Source organism: Trachinotus anak, unplaced genomic scaffold, assembly GCF_046630095.1.
Source record: "Trachinotus anak isolate AG129_WGS33_773 ecotype Australia unplaced genomic scaffold, CSIRO_AGI_Tana_v1 ptg000009l, whole genome shotgun sequence".
In the NCBI taxonomy this organism is placed as follows: domain Eukaryota; kingdom Metazoa; phylum Chordata; class Actinopteri; order Carangiformes; family Carangidae; genus Trachinotus; species Trachinotus anak.
This window is the reverse complement of record NW_027273860.1, coordinates 13,885,001-13,906,644: the sequence shown is the minus strand read 5'-3', so window position 1 is coordinate 13,906,644 and position 21,644 is coordinate 13,885,001. Positions and strand designations below refer to the sequence as shown.

The following is a 21,644-nucleotide window of genomic DNA, read 5'->3' as shown; positions in this document are numbered from 1 at the left end:
GAGCGAAAACGAGAGGGTCGATAGGGAAGAGGAAAAATGAGAACTGGAGTGAGAATGATGGAAACAGAATAAGTAAATAGGGAGAGAGGAGTAAATAGAAAAAGAAAGGGATAGACAAATCAAAAGAGAGGTAGAGAAAGAATAAACAGGAGATAAAAGTGGGACAAGATATAAATGATAAGCAGTGGAGAAAATAGAAGAGAGAAATAAAAGAGGAGAGAGAGATAGTTGTGGGTTCATGCTCACATGAAAGAGGTGTGGGTATGTCACTCAACAAAGAGGTTCAAACATCAGGGGAAGAGGAGGAGGCTGGAAGTAAAGGAAGAGGAGGGGTGTGGAGCCTTAGATTTACCACTCAAAGTGAAAGAAGGAGTGAAATATTGTCTCATAGTCTCTCTTTTCATCATCACTCTTTCCTACATAACATGAGAGTAGGGAAAATGAATGACCAGTGTTCTCTGCCCCTTCAAAATTCACTGCTCAAGGGTTTTAAGAGTAACTGCACACCCCTTTGTTTTAGCTGACCTCTGGCACTTTTACTTTTCACCTTTCTGCAGTAATGTACAGTTGTGATCCAGAACTCTAGCCCCGAGAGAAACTTTGCTTTTCGGCCTGGTGTTAAGTTATTCCTTAAGAAAAATAAATGCAAATGTGTAAATGCAAAAAATGCTGCTATTGGAAAAGGGTTTACAGTGTTCACTTAGCTGTGTCATCGAGAATAAAAATTGTCCCAATCTGTCTCCCCTCTCTCACAGTGGGATGGTGTGGGCCCTTTTCCAGACACCGCAGAGCCTCCCAAAGGAGTTCAGATGCTGTGGCACCCCACCATTGTCAAGCCCTACCTCACCCTGCTGTCTGAATGCTCAAATCCCGACACCCTGGAGGGAGCAGCTGGGGCTCTGCAGAACCTGGCCGCAGGCAGTTGGAAGGTAACAGCTAGGTTTAAAAAGTTTCTAAAATGTTTATCTTCTTATTTCTCTCTTTTTTTCTTTCTTTTATGTTTTTTTTTTTGAATGTCAAATGAACAAACACAAATTGACATCTTGCACAAGTTACAGTTTTCTTGTTTTCTAACCCCAAATGTCATCTGAAAAGTTAAAATCTAGGTCCTGTTCCCATTCAGTTGTAATAGTAGACAAGGCGGTTTGGGTTGTGAGGCAGTTTTTCTGGAAACTGGGGTGATGTCTGACTTGTAGGTATTAGAAAAGTTGGGCCAGGGGTATACCAGATTTATCTGTCAGTTGAGTGAAAGATGCAAAACAGTTATTGATAAAGAAGTTTTCAAAACATTATGTGCCCTTATTATGCCAAGGCTGAATACGCTGTCAAGAGTGGATGGAGTAAAGTCATGGTTGGCTGCAATTTAACTGTAAAGAAAGGGAGCCTAAAATGTTTTTTTTCCAATGAAGGAATGATTGATTACTGGGTTGCCTTTTAGTATGTCTTTGGCCAGTCAGATTTGACTGATCAGTTAAAATTGCAAGTAATGAGACTGGACTGCATACAGTGACCTCCATAGAGACCCAGGCTAAACATAAAGGTTCCAAATGAAAATGCATCCAGTAGGACAAGACAAGTAGGACATTTCTGGAATTGAGGATGTTTCTTCCAAGTGTATCAAGAAATAATAGAATCAAGGGTCTTGAAGAAAGACATTAAAATCACTGAAAAAGATAAAGACACTTTGAAAGAAGCATCATTTATTCTCCAACAGAGATAGTGAGAGTGGTGACCATTTGGCAAAGAACTGTTTTGTTTGGTCCAGTAAAGCTGAGTTTCATTTCACTGAAAAATAACTCAACAGTAAGATGAGAAGCTGGATTATTCATCAGCCTGCGTGACACCAAAAAATGCTGCATTTCAAATGTTTAATACAGTTTATTGGATTTTTTTGTGACTTCATTCTGTTGTCTGTTTCATTGAAAGTGAGATAGTGACTAGTAGTTAAATGAAGTTTCATCTCCATTTGTGTCTGGAAAATTGACAGAGGAGTTCTTATAATTCTAGGGTGGCTGGCAGAGAAGTGTCAAGCTCAGAGAGAAAGAAGCAAGTCATCAGCATACAATGAAACTTTATGTTCTATACCCTCCTCCACACCCCAACTATCTGTTGATTATTATGGATAGTGATTGCAAACAGCTCTATGGCAATGGCAAATAGGAGTGGGCTTATAGGGTACCCCTGTTGGGTCTTGCAATGGAATTCAAACGGATCACAATATTGACCATTCAAGATAACAGAGACTTATTTTAATATTGAAGAATAAGTGCTGATTTTTACAAATCCATTTTAATGGGTTTGCGCTTTCACACTCAGCTGGCCCACCAGTGGTGTAACTTCAGCAGTTAGTCATATGGCATTCAGCGGACCAATGGTGTAAACTCGTCAGTTAGTCAGTCCGTCAGTCAGTGACATGCACATTTATAGGGTTGGCTCCACTGTTGCAGTCCAGCTAAGAATCGTTAAATTTCCCTCAGAGAATGAACACTTGAGAGTTGAAGTCAGGGAGCTGGGAGAAAAGAAGTAAGAAGTGAAAAGGCAGCAAAGCCTCACTATGTTACTAACAGGGGATGAAAGTAGTTGCTCCAATGAGAAAACATTAACAATAGAACAGATTAAAAAAAACTGCAAAGACAAAATGCAAGGACAGAAAGGCAAAAAAAGAAACACAGGAAAAAAATAAACTTTAACAGAACCAATGGTCAGCTTAACCCCCCCTCCCGTGTCCCACCCCTCTACTCCCCACCATCCCCTCCCTGTATCCAAACTAAAGACCCGCCTGCGTAATGCTGATCATAAGCAGCAATCAAACACAGCAATACCTGAGAAGTGTTCTGTTTCCCAACCCTTAGTAAACATTGTCCATTCACAGAAATCGATTTAGTACAAAACATACTGATTTGGCTTGTGTTTATAGAAAAATAAGTAAGGATAGATTCTCTGTGAGAGATTATTATTTTTTTATGGGCAAATGTAACTCAGACTCAGAATGACCTTCCAGATTAATAAATGTAATTTCATGACAGGCAAATATCCATTGAAATGGGTTTAGATATCAGGAAGGACATTAAGGCAGGTTGGGTGTTTGCAAACAAGCATTTCTTTTGAGCCCGGATCATCCGGTTAAAGTTCAGTTCAGGCTTTATCCAAATTCAAAGGCTTATCTCTTCGCATTGAATACCACCATGCAGAGGATAAACAGCTCAAAGACGCAGTCGGTAGGAATGATGATCTACCTGCTTACTGTGTCATCCTGCTGATTTTGAAATATTTTGAATCCTCATGTTTTTATGTGTTCAGAAACATTGTTCAGTAGCTATGCAAATACTGTAATGATGTAAAGGCTCCGAGTGTGAACACTCCAGGGAGTGCAGCCAGGGTTCAACAGCAGCTGAGTGATGGAAGCAGCTACGTAATAATGTATGAGTCATGCATTCATATTGGAGAGTATGGTGGTGAGGGCAGCTTTAGCCTAGAGGGAAGTGTGCATAAGGGTAAAAGGCAGACAGTGTCAGGGTGCAACCTTGGAATTAACTTGAAATCATAACACTGTATCCGACATTGCTGGTTATGAATAAACTACATGGGATTGTTGTTGGGAATGTTTATGTGATCAAAAAAGTGATTGGTCAAAAGATTATATTTGCTGTATATGAAAACAAAGGGATCGTGAGACAAGCAACCACACTTTGAGAAGGATGTTGTGTTGACGTGTGAGGGAGTTATGTGTATCTGATTTTGGTTTGCTGAGGGCTTCTGTTGGTAGACGAAGAGAGAGAGAGAGAGAGAGAGCTACATAGGAAGACAAAGGAGCAGGAGGAAACGATGGGGGCAGGTGGTCTTCAGGAAATCACATTTTCTATTTTGGGACTCACTGTGTGTATGTGCGTGCATGCGTGTGTGTGCTTTGTTGTGTCTCCTCTAAGCAAGCTCCCTCTCCTGGCTTTGAGAATACGGCTGCTAACAGTTTCCAAAGAAGCTGTGTTGGCGTACTGCTGGCACACTCTACACTCTGCTCACTAAGCTCTTGGCTAAGACATGTGATCATTTCCCTCCAAGGTTGAATTATTTCCTAAAATGATTATATGCCCATTTTGGTCTCTAAGAAAAACAATACTGTGCTTTAACCATAACATACCCTGGAAATGTAAATTATTCTTTTCACAGAAATGCTCAGCTTCCCACTTCACTTACTGACATCCATTCTTGGGTGATGTTCAGTGCCTCCCCAGTTTTCTACTGTTGACCCACAAGGCGGCACCACTTGAGCCGTTTAAGGTCGAGTGGACCGTTTAAGTGTACCTTGATAGTTGTTGAGGGAGGATAGAGTGGTCTCAAAGCTCAAAACCTTTCTCTCTGGTTCATATAATTCTCCATCTCGCAGTATATCACTTGTGAGTCAGTGAAATGCCTCAGCTGCTCTCATATTGCCCCTGAATATAACATCTCCCATTCGACCTCGCCCATTGTGCTTCATCCGTCTTGCTTCCCATTTTCCACTTTAAATCACAGTCAGACTCTGGTTAAAAGAAAGAAAGGAATAAAAATAGTCAACACAGTGACAATAAGACAGTGGAAGAAAGAAATGCAGGGATTGAAATCAGGTTTGACCACAGTGTAAGGTGAGCCGAAAAAGAATGGTTGTCACTAGCAAGTAGAAAACTAGTGTTGTTATTGTTGCAGTGCCCCTTCTTTTGTTTGCTATGCTCTGTGGACATAAATTAATTGTTGTCTCAAGTGGATGCCTTGCATCCCCATTATCTCATTCAAGAAGTAAAATGGTATCACAGCTGTTAGGAATGATGAACAAGACTGGAAAATTAAAACCTAGGTTGTTTTTTCCAATTATAACTCGTAGCTATTTGCTGTTGATAGCTATAAAGCTGCTACTATCTTACTGTTGAAGAACACTGCAAGGTGTTTTTAATGGATTCATTTATTTTTGATTTAACTACATTACAGTTTGTCCTTACTTTCATTTCTGATCCTGTGTGTAGGACCTTAACTGTAAATGTACCCCTCCCCCACCGTGGCCAGTTATTGCCGTGAAACTATCTTACCTCTACTTTCTCCCTGTCAGTGGTCGGTGTACATCCGGGTTGCTGTCCGTAAGGAGAAAGGCCTTCCCATCCTGGTGGAGTTACTGAGGATAGACAATGACAAAGTGGTGTGTGCCGTGGCCACTGCTCTCAGAAACATGGCCCTGGACATAAGGAACAAGGAGCTCATTGGTGAGTACTAATAAACACTTTTCCAAGAGCTGATATTACACGGTGAATCATCCCCCCACCACTTCGACGAAGTCACTGCGTGGGTCACTTGCATTTTCAGTCTGTCTAGTTCACATGAATTTAGACCCCCTGCAGTGTTATGCTCAGTTGTTGTGTCTGCTGTTTGCGAAGAGCAACATAAAGCACATTTTCTACTGTAATTATAATCTCTCATAGCCGTTTTATTATGGTCTGTTCCTCTACCGTTCTCATTTAGAGTATGCGCGTCAAGCACTTGTGTTCAAGTGATGTAACACTAGGGTAAAGAGCCCGTAGCCAGATGCATCAATTAGAAGTCATTTAACACAAATGCTAGCCTGTAGTCACCTCTGCCTTTCAGCAGTAACATAGTATAATGGCTCATTGGCTCCTCTGGCTTGGCCCATGTTAACAGGTGAAGAACTTCTGATGTGTGATTTTGTCTTTTTTGATTTGTGTCATTGATTGGGACAAGTAATTATGATGACAAACTATTAATTTAACATAATGAGATGAAATTTTAAGTGAGGCTTTACATGTGGCCACAGGATCTAAAAGCTCTATAGCCGTCACACATTACTACACCACCATAGTAAAAGTGTGGAGAATGAAACACTTTGGTTTTATTTCTAACATTTTACATTATAACTAATTTGACTTAGGCCAAGGTGTGTTTGTTTGTGTGTGAGAGACTTGGGCTCATTAAAAAAAGAAGGAGTAAGAAGTGAGTAAGAGAAATGAACTGTAATTAATATGTATTTCAGAAAGAAAGACGGAGAGTGTGGGAGAGAGATGCTGTAGCAGAATGATGATCACTTCAAAGGTTTGCATGGGGCTTTGAAAAGTATGCTGTGGTAATGAGTGAGCCTCAGTCAGGCTTACTGACTGGTAGCATTACCACATCTAGGGACTAGGGATCACTAGTTAACCTGACACACTGAGAGAACTCTTATGCTGTGTGTGTGTGTGTGTGTTTCTCTCTCTGTCTACAAATCTAATTATGTGTGTGGTGTGCCCTCTTTCTCTCTGACCATACATGTTTACACACACACCACGCATGTACTGATATACAGTGACTGTATGTCTGTATGTGTACTGTATGCACGCATGTGACATCTCCCCTCTGTCTCTGGTATTGCTGATTACCTCAGCTTCCAGGTTGGCTCAGTGGTTTCTATAGCAACCCTACTACCCTCAGTCTCAGGTGTGGGGCTTCTGGAACCTCTCCGGTTTTTACCAGGGTGTTGAAAGAACGACAAGAAACACTGCCGGCAAACATACTGTGATGGTCTGGCCGGCACATGGCAGCAGATTCCAGGAAAATTGAAGCATTTGCACAGACAAGAATCTTACTGGTCTGAGTTAAATGGTTTTTGTTCATTTGTAGTTTGTTTTGTTGTTTTTTTTAAATATACCTGCAAATGCATCAACAAGTCAGATAAATATAAAGTTAGGTGGTGTAGAAATACAGGCACGTTAAGTTATTATTGTTTCTTAAAAGATTGGCGAGGACCTTTGGCTGTCATCCTTATCCCAGTCTTTTCTGACGCTTTCCACTTTCAGTTGTCCAATAATGGCAGCAATGCCAACAACAAAAACCTGCAGAATGGTTTGTTGCCAGAAGCGGGTCAAGCTGATTGTCACTTGACAAGAGCTTCGGCCATTGCTGTCTTTATTATGTGGCCACTGAGCAGCGCCACATCTTCAGGGCAAGTATGAGGCTACAGGGAGTCGCACGAGATGGGCCGGGGTTAGCTGGTTAGCATGCTAACGTCAGTGGAGGAAAAGACTTCACAGAGACAAGAGTTAAGATTGGTAATGATTTACACCACTGGAGAATAAAGTTTGATGCTGAACTCTCACTTTACTGGTAAGTAAACAGCTATTAATGCTAACGTTAGTTATGTAGCAATAGAAAAACGTATGCATTGCTCCTTTAGCCCTTCAAAATTATTTAGCTAAACATAGCTGGGTTTACCATCTTCATTTTTTGTCACTGTGACAACATACATGATGATGAAAGGTGTAAGAAGAAATCATTTAAATACACTTGGATAATAATGGTTACTGTAAGATTTTTTTGTTGTTGTTTTTATCTTATTGATACTGGACAATTGGCAAACACTGATCCATATCTCAGAATTGTGAGTGTGGTGTGTTCATTGTTCCCCTGCCACCAACTAGGTAGAGTTTAATAATGTTTTAATAGAATAATATAGTATCCCCAGGTCAGGTACAGCTGTCTTCACATTAAATCTGACGGAACCATTTGCTCTTACATTGTTCAAATAATTGTTTAATTTGAATAAAACTGAAGAGAAAAACAGTCCATATACTGACACAATTTAATTAATTGTTCCATTTAACCTTTTAAAATGAGAACGCTGCATGTTTTCCTCTGGAAATCATTAAAATGTTCTCTAATTGATTAAAATATTAGCGGTAATTGGTACATTTGTACTTTCAGTCTTTTATAACCATTAGCTTCCTAAGCACAGAAAGCTAAAGAGGAAAGTTTTGGAAAGAGAGATGGGCATAGTGATGAGTGTGTGCGTCGTAGAAAGAAAGGGAATACACACAGGCTGATTGAATAATGTAATTACTTGCAAATTCACAGGAAAAATCAATTCAAATTTATCTGGCATTTTCATTTGAATGCACACTTGACTTATTTAGTTCCATAATAACATGGTTTAAGTCCTGCATATGATTACCTCTCCCCGTGTTATTTCCTGGATACTTGGGTGATAGAAGCGCATTAGGATATATAATAGAGACAGAGAAAATTTGGGGCATTGCAGATCATCATTCTCCCATAGCAACTGTGGCTGGCACCATCAGGGATGTGTTGGCAGATTGGTTTAAAAATAGATAAACCTGCAAAAGAAAACAGACATCTTGGGAAAGATTGTTATGGTTTTGACATTCAGTTAACATTATTTCTTAAAGTAAACACTTTGATGCAACTAATCCTATCCCATTTTTGCTTAAGAACAGAAACATTTAATGGCATTTCTTCACCAGCCTCTCAGTTAGTTCGCCTCTTTATCTTTTTGGCTTAGAAATATTTAATTTAAACTGACTTTGTGGTTTTACAGACTGGCAAACAAAAATAATGAACACAATAAACTGCATGGCGCTGCAGGGTGGATTGTGCTTTCTCAGTGGGATTATCTTTACCAGCAACCTTCTCATTTGTTCAATATAAAAATGACTTGTAAGTTACTGCACCTAAGAAGACTGACTCTGTTAAGTCAGCTAACAGTGGAATAAATGTTCAGTCAACTTTTTTTTTCAAGCTGTTGAGACAGCCAAATGGTAAATGAGACAGAGCGACAGTCAAAGTCAGTGATATAGTGATATAGAAAGAAAAGAAAATCTCAGAGATGCAGAGAGAGAGTGGAGAGGGAAGGAAAGAAGCAAGAGGGATCAGTCAGGGTTGAGCCGTTGCTCTTGGCAAGGTGTGAGATGATACGTGTCGACAGAAGAGAAGTAGAGGCCAGGCACTCCTAAGTGACAAGCCCCATTTGGCCCATGTTTGCAAGCTTTATTCACCACAGTGACTCTAACCTCAGAGTCAAACACCTTTGTCTTTACACCATGCACTTCTGCAGAACAACAGTTTAACCTGAAGCGGCAAAGGGATTTCACAGAGCAGTTTATGGGTCTTTGTAGGATCAAAGTTGCACGAAATTATAATATCATTTCACATGGCTAATCTAGAGAAAATCACCTCTTTCTGAAAAGCAAAAAGCCAAATCTTTGTCTCTTAAAACTCATGCAATAGTGTGTCATAAGCTGTTAGTGCTGGTAGGTTTGGCAGCATCGCCGTGGGGGAATGGTAGTTTGCATGAGACCTCAGCAGTGTGAGCAGAGATGAGAATCATCTTTCGCACACAATAACATCAGAGTGTCAAATCCTCTGGAAAGCACTGTATGATTGGACGGCGGTGAGAAGGAGCAAGAGAGGCACAAGGCCAGAGAAGGATAGAGGGTAAGAGCAGAGAGAGGCCAAGTCAGGCTGGGGAGACTGAATATAGAGAGGTGGAAGATGAAACAGAAGAGAGCGCAGTGACAGCTAAAAACCTAACCGCATATGTATGCTTATATTCCAATCCCTCTGTAATGTGATTTAGTGGCATATTGATGTCTCTGAGAATCATTCTTCTCATCTGTCAATGTTTTTGTCTCTCTCCTGATTTCACCTCCTTCATAGTTTTTGATTTGCATAATGTACTGTACGCCTGTGTAGCAATAAATGAGTTGCATTCACTGATACACCGTCTGTCAGCGCAATTCTTCCCCATTTACTTACAGATGGTAATTTGACACACATGAATTGGGAACAGCACTTGAATGCCAAAATGACTGCCTTTTTATTTATTTATTTTTTTTCTCAAACACAGCAGTCATTTACTAAAGGTTCCCCCTAAACACATGCTGCGCTTGCCACCAAACCAAAGTTAATGTTTAATGAAAAAGTACTTAATGCAAAAATCTGTATTAATTTAAGACATTTAATTAATGAATTGGATGGGGGTTTTTTTGTACAAAGTGACTTTAGCTCTAGCTACTACATCTAAATGAATTTCTGGATTCTGCAGTTATAGGGTTTAATTTAAATTCCAGACATGAATTCCCCACATGAAGTCCTATAGTGTGGATTGCATTAATTATTTAATGTATAGTGATAGGTTGAATGTGAAGCTTACTCTACAATGTTGTGCTCACCTCCAACATGAATATGAAACCGCTTTCCTTCCATCTCATTCTGCTTCTTTGTTTCTCTTCTTTCTCCTCCTCTCATCCATTTATCCCACACCCACACCTCCCTCTCCGTCTCCTTCCCGTGTTGTTGCAGACATGAGCTCATAGCGCCTCACTTTCCCTCTCTCGCAGTCTCTCGCTCTTTGTGTCTTTGCATTGATGACATCAGTGCTGGGGGAGTGTTACTGTGGAAACCAAAGTAGTGCACCACGGGGATGTCGCTAATTGCATGATTGCAGATGTGTGTGTATGTGTGAGGGTGCGCGTTCATTAGAGGTCAGACACTGTTGATGTAAATACGGTGTAGAAAAATCACTGGTTTCGTGCCTTTGATGCAAACATTTTATCCTCACATTCATGAATGCACACAGAAATAAACACTCACATTGTACATTTCATGCTCGTTGCAGGTTGTGGATTCATGGTCAAACTAAAAAAAAAGTTTTATATCAGCAGAGATTGTCCATTTTGTGTTTTCCTCACCTGCGCAGACTTTTCTATATTTTGCCGCGCCTGCTGTCAGCAGACCTTTCCATGGGAACAATAAACAACTCTGGAAGGGTAGCGGGCCGAAAGACAAGGCATGTCCACTGCCTCGCACTAAACTGACACACGCTCCTCCGTCCCTGCTGCAGCTGCACTTTACGAAATTTCTGTGTCGCCTTCAGGATGAATCCCTTGTGTATGAGGGTCTGACATGTCTTTTATCAGCACACTTTGTTCTCGCTGGCATTCTTCGTCCTCTGCTCCAGTGTGCCAGACTGGGAACACATCTGACAGAGAGAAAAAAAGAAATAAAGAGCAGTAAAGAGAAACAGAGAGGGGGAATGAAAGCGTCGTCATAAAACGATGAGATACTTTTGGTCTTATAGCTCTCTATGCAGGATCAGACTCGACTTCATGTGATCTTGGGAGTTGCACAGACACATTTGAATTTTTCGCCATTAAACGACATATTCAAGTTCACCTCTGTCCTTGTGATTTTATTCAGGAAAATGCTTCCATTTGTAAGAACCATTATAGCCATCATTGAGAAGCCATAGAGTATAACTAAGCGTGACAATGGGGAATTCTCCATTCTCTGCCACTGTGAGTGTGTGCATAATTACAGTGTGTGTGTGTGTGTGTTGTGTGTGTGTGGCTCTATACGTCTTCTCAAACAAGCATCCTCCTCATGTCAGTCGAATGCCTTTAATGAAGCCACAGGTTCCTCACAGGGGAAAAAAAAAACTCCTCGCCTTTCCTCCCTGCCTCCCTCTTCTCTTACTCGCTCTGTCTCTCTCCCCTTCCTCTGCAGTTTATGCTGTAAACCTGTCAACCGCAGACATCAAAGAGAGACACAGAGGGCGAGATATAACTGGTGTGAAAAGCACCAAACACAGAAAGACAGAATATTTTATAGCGGGGAAGCGACGGCGTGGCACTTTCCAATTTACCTCTATATCTGACCTCTTTAAACCTGTGGTGTTTGATCTGTCTGTACTCTCCTCTGTATTTAATTTTATTTATTTATATATTTATTTATTCGTAGGTTGAAAGGAATACACCTCACTTTGCAGTGGCAGATCAGGCTGTTATTGGAGGTCATGCATATCTTTTTTAGCTTGATGAGGATATGAGGATGTTGATAATTGGTGGCTACAGAGTGTGTGTCTGTGTGTGTGTGTGTGTGTGTGTGTGCATGTGCTTCCGCCCTAGAGGTCTGTGTGTGTAAACTGCAGGTGATTTCTATTTCAACTTCTTTGTTGCTGCTTTTCAGATGAGCCCATAATACAGAACCCATTACAATGGTGCAATTTTTTTTAAGATATGGATTAAAGTAAAGGGGAAATAAAAGTAAAATTGGTGTCAATAAAATGCCCCCTCCCTCCTTCCTCAATGACAATATTGATGTCTGAGAATGTCTCCAGGGTGTGTTTGCTGGTGTAATTTTATTTATTCTGTTTGAGATCTCAGAGGTTGACGGCCATAAACTCATCACTTTAATGTTTTCAATAAAGGAATAGTCCCACAGATTAGAAACAAACACCCTGTTCCTTTGAATCTGGCGCCCCCTGTCCACAATGTAATGCACTGCTGATTAAATTAACCCGGGGAGTGGAATCACACAGAGGAACTGAAACACTAGCTTTGTCGCTGAATTCTTTAGTAGCAGCTATAGCACAAAGCCCCGTTATCATACTACATTTCACACTAAGCTTCAAATCAACACAATGAGGAAACGTTTCGACACAAATATATTATCAAATATGAAAGTTATGCACATGAATATACAAAAGGAAAGCCAAGAATAAAAGTGTTCACAATGGGCCTCAGTCATCATATTCTCATTTTTTTCTCACAGCTCAAAATAGATTTCACAGCTGCCTGCTGTTTACCTGGCTTTTATTCAGCCCAGAACATGCTCAAAGAAACATAATATGACCAAAAGCTTTTGTTACCAGCAAGCATGCAGCAGCCCACCTCAGAGACCCTAACCCAGTCACTGATAACTGTGTATTAACCATCCTTTATTCTCAGACAGTCGGACGCCACAACCAATCAAGCCATTTCATCTTTCTCCACATCTCCCTGAGACAATTACCTCCAATTTTGCTTCAATAACACTCTCCCTTCTCCGTCAGTAAACAATCAAATCACTCTATTGTCGAGGGTAATTGGATCTCTTTAAATCAAATCAGCCATTATGGCCCAGATGAAGCACGCCCTGCTCAGCGGGGGTTAGCGACACATGAGGGAATGCGGCACAGGAATACATTACCACCTCTGCCTCCCAGGTGAAGATGGCTGTATTGGGGGAGCTGTGTAATACAGGTTTATTAGACTTTGCCGTGATCAGCGCAGGGCGTGTTTCTGTCCTCCAGGACATGTTCCAGGTGCAGCTCACATTTCAGTGACAGAGCAAGTAGATGTAAGAAGTGAGGGGAGATTGCACTCTGGCATGTAGAGGCGTTGTCTGTGTCACAATAGGTCTTAAAAATAGAGGGAGTCAGCATGCATTTATGAAAAACCTTGTCTCAGTTTGCTCCTTAGCACTTACTTCTTCCTGTGTGACAACTTGCAATCACTGTGACATCACGGAAATAATTGTTACATGAAGTTCTTGCCATCTGGTTACATGTATTACATATGGGGATAAATTATACTTTTTATAGATATGTACTCACTCTAACACAGATTAGTTATTTGTGGACTAAAAAGATATAAGAGATGTAACTTGTATATTTAGTAGTAATTAAAAGCCAGTATTTTAAAAAATAATGTCTTCATCTGGATAATGAGCTCATCAAAAGATTTAGCTTTTAAAATATTGCATTTTGCTTTGAAAGTGCAGCAACTCTCTCTCATTTATATTAATCTATAATTTATCAATATGCTATTTGCGTCCTGTGGGTGTCATGGTGTGTGGTTACAGAAAAGAGGACAGATTTTATTTGGCTAAAGGGGTGTCTGAGCACAGCCCTGCTTTAGTTTAGTCTAGACTTTGCTATTTATTTCTGTATGATAATATTTGTTCTATAATAAATTGCTGTGAGCTGATAAAAAATAAATAAATAAATAATAATAATAAAACCCCCAAGAGACATAATTGACATTGTGAAGCTGGAAAACACATCTCACATCAAAACAAATAACTTTAAGAAACATCCCAAAAAAACAAAATAACAAACCAAAAACTGAAGCAGAAAGTGGGATAATGAGCGCTATGCGTGTTCAGATGAGATGTGTGTTGAGGTGCATGTATGGCTGTGTATGTGTGTATTGTCAAGGTGGTGTGTGTGTGTGTGTGTGTGTGTGTGTCTGTGTGTGTGTGTGTGTGTGTGTGTGTGTGCGAGGCTTTCAGTAATGCCTCTTAGCACAAAGTGATTATCGGGAGGCAACTTCCCTCAACACACTGTGTTATTAAAAGTGTTGAAAGTCACAAGGGCCTCTCCATCTGATTCTCCTGCAATGAAGGTGCTGACGTGTGTAAGTGAACTAGGCTAAACCTTCTCTTGCTTTCCCCAGTTTCTCGTTCCTTTAGTCTTTCTTCCTGTCCCACTACTTCCCCTTCTCTCTTATATATGTGTGACTTGTGTACTGTTCTCCACTCCAGGTCCACTGATCTGTCTCCCACTCTCTCCTCCCATATCGTCTTCCCCGTTCTGCACTTACCCTCTGTGGGGTGAATGTGATGACGTTGCAAGAGACTGATAGGGATGTGCATGCACACACCCGTGTACACACACACACACACACATGCAAGCATATTTTAAGGATATGCTGACAGCAGTTTATCAGAGCATCTGTCTGTAAGCAGAAAATACTTAGAGTAAAACACACACACACACACACAGATATGCCTCTAACAGCTTGCCACATCTTTTCTGTATACTTCACACACTCCTCGTGTTAACACTGGATTCCCTACAGTCACTCAGTTGATAAATTAGTCAGTCAGTCAATCAGTCAGTCAGTCAATCAATAAATTGTCAGTCATTCACGCAGTAAATTATCTGGCAGTCAAACAGTAAATTAGCCAGTCAGTAAATTAGTCATGCAGTCAGTCAGTGAATAATTCATTCACTCACTTAGGAATTACTCATATTATTAATAAAGCAAGTCTTCAGAAAATTATTAATTCAGTCATCAGCCAGTAAATCAGTCAGGAAATGAGTCAGTCTGATTCAAGTCAGTCAAATAATGAGTCTTTCTCTTAGGACGTCACTTGACTTTGTCGTCAGCCAGAAGACAATGACCCTTTAACCTTTGTTCAGCCAGCCAACACTTGGCTAATTATCTCACAACTCCATCCTCACAGTGTGTGTGTGTGTGTGTGTGTGTGTGTGTGTGTGTGTGTGTGTGTGCTTAAGTGGGTGTATGAGAGAGAGTAGAGAGACTATGCATGCATGTGTGTGCATATTTTAAAGCATTATTGTGTGTTTGCATATGTGCGATTGGGAATGCAAAGCATCACAGTATATACTAATCATGTAAGTTCGTGTGTGTGTGTGTGTGTGTATGTGTGTGTGCCCCTTTACTTTATGAAGGTTGATGGTGTCATCTGATTTTCCTGCATTATGCATTGCTTTGCTGTTCTCAGCCATTCCCAAATCACTTAGACTTATTAGAGGTAATATGAGCCAGGGATTTACCACCAGGCTGTAAGGGCTCCTTTGATATCACAGTGATGGATTGGTCTGGGAAAAACATCCCACATTATGTAGAAGAGGGGAATTTCTGAAATACGGTGAGAAAAGAGTGAATGGGGAAAAGAAGGCAGATAGGAAGGGGAAACTTTTAAGCTCAGATTTCTTTCTGAATTCTACAAGTGCAGGAACAAATCTGTATCGCACAAGGATTTTTTTTTTCTTTGTTCTTAGTTTTATTTTTCAACAGGACTCAATAAATTCAAAGTAGCACCACATGCTGCAGAAGATTCGACCTGTGATGCAGAGCAGCAGTTAGATAAGTGTTTTGTACTGTTGCTGAAAACTGACTCGTTCAGAAACATTATTTCACAACCTATGAAAACACTCTCAGTAAAATCCAAAAGCATTTTGCATTTATTGCAAATGGAGTATTTTGGCCTCAGTTTTCTCCACTGCCAGAGAGGACTTAATGGCCCACTTGAAGATGATGGGACAGTGGATTTAACACTTACAGAAGCACATCCTGTTTTTCATCTGCTTTATCTGATCCAGCTCTCCTGTGGAGGACTTGCACTGTAAAATTCAGGAGACACGCACTGAACAGCTTTTCAGTTTTGTATATACGCAGAAACTGGCATACAGTGTTTTAAATGGCAGGCTTTGTCATTCCCAGCAACATACGTCACAGAGAGGGTAAACTGACTCATTCTCAAGGAGAATTGATTTGAGTGAGCCTTTCAGTGTGTCAGTGTAACAGCGTTTGTCTTAGTGGTTCTGTCGAGTGCTTTTTGTTAAAAATTAAACACATTTCAAGCATTGGTCCATTATTCGACAACCACCTCTGCATCCAAATGAATGGTTCTTTGCTTGAAACATGACCTGTGGGTTTTGTCCCAGGAGCTCACAATGATTCAAGTGTAATTGACAGGTTGTATGACGGTCAAGGCATTTCTTATCTTCTCACTACCTCTCATGTTTAATGCATCTGCACACACCACCTCAGTCAGCACAATCACCTCTTTCTTCACATCCTCACCTGTCCTCCATCCTTCCTCTCATCACCTATTTGCTCTGATCTCTCCTTTATTGCCCCCCCTCCCCTCAGTCATCTTCAAATTCGGTGTTAAAAATAAAAAAATATTTGTGTAAATCTACGCAAATGTTGAGGTCTTTATAGTCAATAAACTACTTTCATTTAAACTAAGACAGTTGTAGTATCTGAAGTTCCATATGTTATGTGAATTTATGGGTTTGTTTGTTAAGGGCCTTAGCTAAGAGGTTTAGGTCAAAAGTTCTAGGTGCCATTGGGAGATGGATGACTTGCTCATCTTATGCGATGAAGTCCTTTTCCTGTTTTTATAGGAAATCATATGTTTACCTTAGGTTCATGAGAACAACCAACCCTTATAAGTGGGGAGTTGGAGCTGTTATTTAGGGGAGATTCATATTGGCTCTGACTCCTCTCTCAGGCAATCTCGAGTGCTTGATTTGATGCTGGACTTCTTTGTAATAAACCTTTATATACAAGCAAGACGGCATCAGCTGAGTTTTCTTCTTCATCATCACATCATCGCTGTTTAAGAAACAACACAATCTATATTTTGCATCTGCTCCACCCTCTCACCAGTTGAGTTTATGGGTTTTCGATCTGACAGCATCCCCTGCACTTCTTAATTACTTCCTCTCTCTGATGCTTCGATCTGTCCAACAACTCATTCTTTGAATGTCAGCTTTTTTTCATTTTCTTCACTGAAAAATACCACAAGTCGCCCCTTTTATTGGATTCTCAGTTTGTCTGCATTGGTGTGTGTGTGCTTCAGAGGATTTGGAGTGTGCCCTCTAAAACTAAAGCTTTATAGAGTTATCTGAACCACTCACTAGGCTTTACACAGCATTTGCTTTAAATAATAGTATAAGGGCAATATTAGTTTTATTACTTATAGGCTTTCAGGTGTCTGTTAGGTATATTATTGAGGTAGTTGTATGGATTTTTATGTACCAGTCATCCACACGAACCAACCCTCATCCCCACACATAGTATCTCATACTGTAAATTGGAAATTATGTACTTAAAGCTTGGTCTGTTCGCTTCTAAATCTGTCCCTTCTGTTGTTCACAAAAATCCATCCAAGTTTTAGAACAGCCTTTGTGATATACAGGGGGATGCACAGAGAATAAAACCTTAACAGTCTTTGTCCTTTCCTTCATTTTCTCCACACACACCAGGTAAATATGCCATGAGAGATTTGATCCATCGGTTACCAGGCAGTAGTAGCAGCAGCAACAATAATGCCACCAGCACTGGGACCTCCAGAACCGCAGGCCCTCCCAGCAAGGCCATGTCAGACGACACGGTAACTGCCATCTGCTGTGCACTGCATGAAGTCATCACGAAGAATATGGAGAATGCCAAAGCCCTGCGCGATGCTGGAGGTATCGAAAAACTCATTGGCATCGCCCGCAGCAAAGGAGACAAGTAAGGACATTAGCATTTAGGCACTTACATGTTCACTTTTATCCAAACTTACTTTGAGGTTAGCATGTAATCTTGAACCTTACCTTCCCCTTGAGACGGTTTAAAGACATTTTTCAATACATTTTTAAGAGTAAAGAAACCACGGTTTGTATGTTTGCAACATTACAGCAAATGAAAAAAATCATTGTAGAGACAGTTTTGCAAAGGATAGCCTTAAACACCTGGCATTTTGACAAACCCTTTAGACCCATTGTAGATTTAAAGAGTTGTGTTCAAGGAGAACATCATTGGAAGGAATTATACAGGTGACTGTGCAGTTGTGGGATTGTGTCTCAGACACATCAGCTTCATTGTACAAATCTGAAAGATTTTATTTGTAGGATGAATTTGGTACCATAGCACTTTTTTTCCCAAATTTTGTGAATGGCAATCAAAATTCATAATTTAAGCAACTTTATGAGCTGCTTCTGCAGTGTCACACCTCTAAACTACCATATCATTTAGACTCGATAGTAAACTACCTTGGAGAAACCACACTGCTGAAATCGGTTCAGAAAAAAAAAAAAGCCTCAAAGGATGCTACTAAACATTTAACAATAATGATATATTATAACAGTTTATGGAAAAGTATGCCATACATGCGTGTATTTATAACCCCAGGACAGATTTACCTGCACTGAAGTGGTTATTAGATCATAGTGATGATGTATGCTTAACATTCTCCCAGATTTAAGCAGGGGTAATTTTCTGCTCACGAACAGTGAAGAACACTTACTGTAACTCTCACAGCGCAAGCATTGGTTTCTGACACAGTAAAAAATGAAGAAGAAAAACTGTACTTAATGCTACACTGCACAAACACATTTGTTTGTTTGAGTTATTCACATACACCTCAGAGAGAAAATGATGTTCTGTTGCCAAAATAAGCAAGAGGACAAAATGATAAAACTCCCCATGACAACCAGCTCTGAACTGTAGTGGTTTAAATTGTAAAATGTAATGTTAAGAGCAGGGGGGGAAAAAAGCAAAACAGTCCCTTAATTGTATTGTATGATACCTCAAGATATCATTCAGCACACCCAACACTGTCAGTGGTGACCAGTGCCTTAATGTGGCCACACCTCCATCATTCATCGCCACATCTGCTTTCCCTGTGGCCATTCATCCACACGAGGCAGCTGGGGAACAACAAGGAAGATGCAGCAGGGATATAACTCCTGTCGCCATGGGAGACTGAACAGGGTGTTCTGCCTAGCTGCTATGGCAACCAGTAGGTCAAGGGTTGCCATGACACCAGAGTGTTATCAGATGGAGGTCAAATGTTGATTTATTGTCATGGAGAGAGACTCATTCTATTTAGGAAACTGTGCTCAAGGGCACCATTACAGAGAGAGATGAGGTGCTGGAAGAAACCTCCATAAGTGCAAATTTCGCAGTGAGTGTAGCAAGCTGCTAATGGCCCACACATCTTCATTTTCTCAGGACAGGTACACTGAGGATAAATGCTCCTTATCAGCAGTGCCTTGCTGCATCCACACAATTACACACTTTTAAATTGGGAAAAGGCCCATTACAGTACAGTACAGTTGCTGTTTACCAACTTCTTTTTTTTTTTTTTTGAAACAGTAGGATCTGACAAATGCAATGAAATGAAAAAAGAATAATAATGAAAATACTAGTTTATTACCTATCCCTTTGAAACAGTATTGACAAAACACACCTCCATCATACAAAGAGAAGCATGGTTTGGCAAAGTGTCACCCTGGTGGCTGTAATTTCTTAATGTAGTCAAATGCAATTCATAATTATCTCACAACGATCAAAATCCTTTATTGGTGGTGTTCAGGGTTGTAAAGCTACCAGTGTATGTTAAGATTGTTCAGTTGACTCACTCTTTAAATATTTTTTTGTACAACAGTGGTTATAGGCATGTTATTTCCTGGGGATCAGTGTATCCATGTGTAACTATGATATATTTCATTGAGTTGTGTTTTTAGTGGGCTTGTGCAGTGGCTTCCTGTTGATACCATCGCCCCACATTCACATTCACTTTTTGTTCGATTTACTTGGAAAGAATAAACCCTGATGAATGCAAAATAGAACACAATAACAAAGCAACATTATCCAAAGGAATTCAGTCCAGGGGAAATAACTCTGTCTGTCTTTCTCTGTCTCTCTCCAGACATTCAGCAAAGGTGGTAAAGGCAGCCTCTCAGGTTCTCAGCAGTATGTGGCAGTATAGAGACTTGCGCTCCCTCTACAAGAAGGTAGGATGGAGTACCAACTCTGTACTCATACTTTTGTAGGTTTCAGTTAATCCTGCACCAATCCTGTTTCTGTTTTTCATATTTCCTTTCACTCTCGACTGAATACAGTACTATTTAGTTCATATCAAATTATTTATGCTTGACAGGCATTTATTTTCAAATTTGAGGTGTCGTGGTTGGACAAGTATGGCAGTTGGTCTACTGTGTTTCATAATGGATTAATCAAAATCCAATTCACTGTGGAATTCACTGTTTAACACTGATATCCTATAAATATTTAATCAAATAATCTTTACATAAAAACATTGGTCTAAAACAGTCAATGAATCCTGTTCTCACATTATCAGATGTCTTGTTAGAGGCACATTGCTGAAAATTGACACCTATTCATCAGTTCATTAGTGCTTTGCAAATCTCCTCTGATAAGGGTTTCAGATATAGGGTAATTGATGTGTGGTGTGAATAAATTGTAAAAGTGTTAAAATATAGGCAATACAACTGTGAAGACGGGAGAAAAGTAACAACTTTTGGCAAAGAGCTGGATGCCAAATTGGCTGCCATACTTGTTATACAAATTATATTCATCTTCATAATTAGAAAAAAAAATGTATTTGGCAAATTGGACATGAACTGTCGATGTCATCACAGGATGAATGATGTTAGGATGAGAGCTTTTCATTCTGTTGCTCCTCTTGTTTAATTAAGTACAGTGTAGGTTGACACTGTAGCCTACACATAACTGTAAGTCTTAAAGGAAAGAATAATTGACTGACTTATGTCAATTAATAAAATGAACAACCTCCTACACAACCTCAGGGTTATCATATTTATTCAGCTGACATTGGTTTGGAGACTGGCCACTCTAATCTATGTGGCAAAAAGTGAGAAATCCATATAAGGTCTGATGTGTGTGTGTGTGTGTGTGTGTGTGTGTGTGTGTGTATGTGTGTGTGTGCGTGTGTGTGTGTGTGTGTTGCTGTCACTCAGATACACACTTTTATTACTGTCTTCTTTCTCACCACACACAAACACCACTGAAACCTGCTTTCTCTCTCTTTTGTTTCTTTTGAAATTACAGAAATCGGCACACACTTGCAACTTGATTAAAAGTAATGACAGATCTTCGGGTTCCTTTCATTTGTCAGTAATGACTGTTGTTGGGTGAATATCTGCCACCAAGGTTATCTTCCATTCAGGGCACCAGAGGTTTAAAAGGTGTAATCACTTAGTTTGAGTAAGATATTTCGAAACATGGAGTAACACATTCCTGCAAGATGTCCTTGGCTATGAATGTGTCCTTTTCATCTCTGCATGCAGAGAAAAAACAATAATGAAGCTGATGATTTATTGGAGCCACATGTTTATGTGAACAGTGACACTCACACGTAATAAACTAATGCGATACAATGCAACAGGCCTTTGACAAATGACACCTTTGTGATGGTTATAATGATGAGTTTTCTTTGACTACCTCCTTGGTGTCCCTCTTATTTATTCTATTTTGGGTGGAAAATATTTATATTATCCAATACTGTCATGTATTGGGCCATTAATGTGTAAATCTTTCAAGAAATCTAGTCAACAGAACATCAGAAGAGACTATTTTAGCACTGCAACACAATTCACATCAACATGTCATTTCATCTTGTGTTTTTTTTTCTCAGATGATAAACTGTGGGACGTCGTTCTTTCATTTCAAGTGCCCACACTTCACTTTTCAAAGATGTTGTCCAGCCTCAAAAGATCCTGAGAC

The 21,644-nt window shown here is 40.0% G+C and overlaps 1 protein-coding gene across 2 annotated transcripts in view; it reads left to right on the top strand.

Moving 5' to 3' along the window:
- The window catches only part of ctnnd2a (catenin (cadherin-associated protein), delta 2a), a 249,987-nt gene that overhangs the window by 211,792 nt on the left and 16,551 nt on the right, over positions 1 to 21,644 (top strand). For both annotated transcript variants that reach the window (XM_071485479.1, XM_071485478.1), the window contains exons 18-21: positions 756 to 929; positions 5,081 to 5,231; positions 17,375 to 17,624; positions 19,807 to 19,891. In XM_071485479.1, the coding sequence (XP_071341580.1) occupies positions 756 to 929; positions 5,081 to 5,231; positions 17,375 to 17,624; positions 19,807 to 19,891 (660 nt within the window). The remainder of the gene's footprint in view (positions 1 to 755; positions 930 to 5,080; positions 5,232 to 17,374; positions 17,625 to 19,806; positions 19,892 to 21,644) is intronic.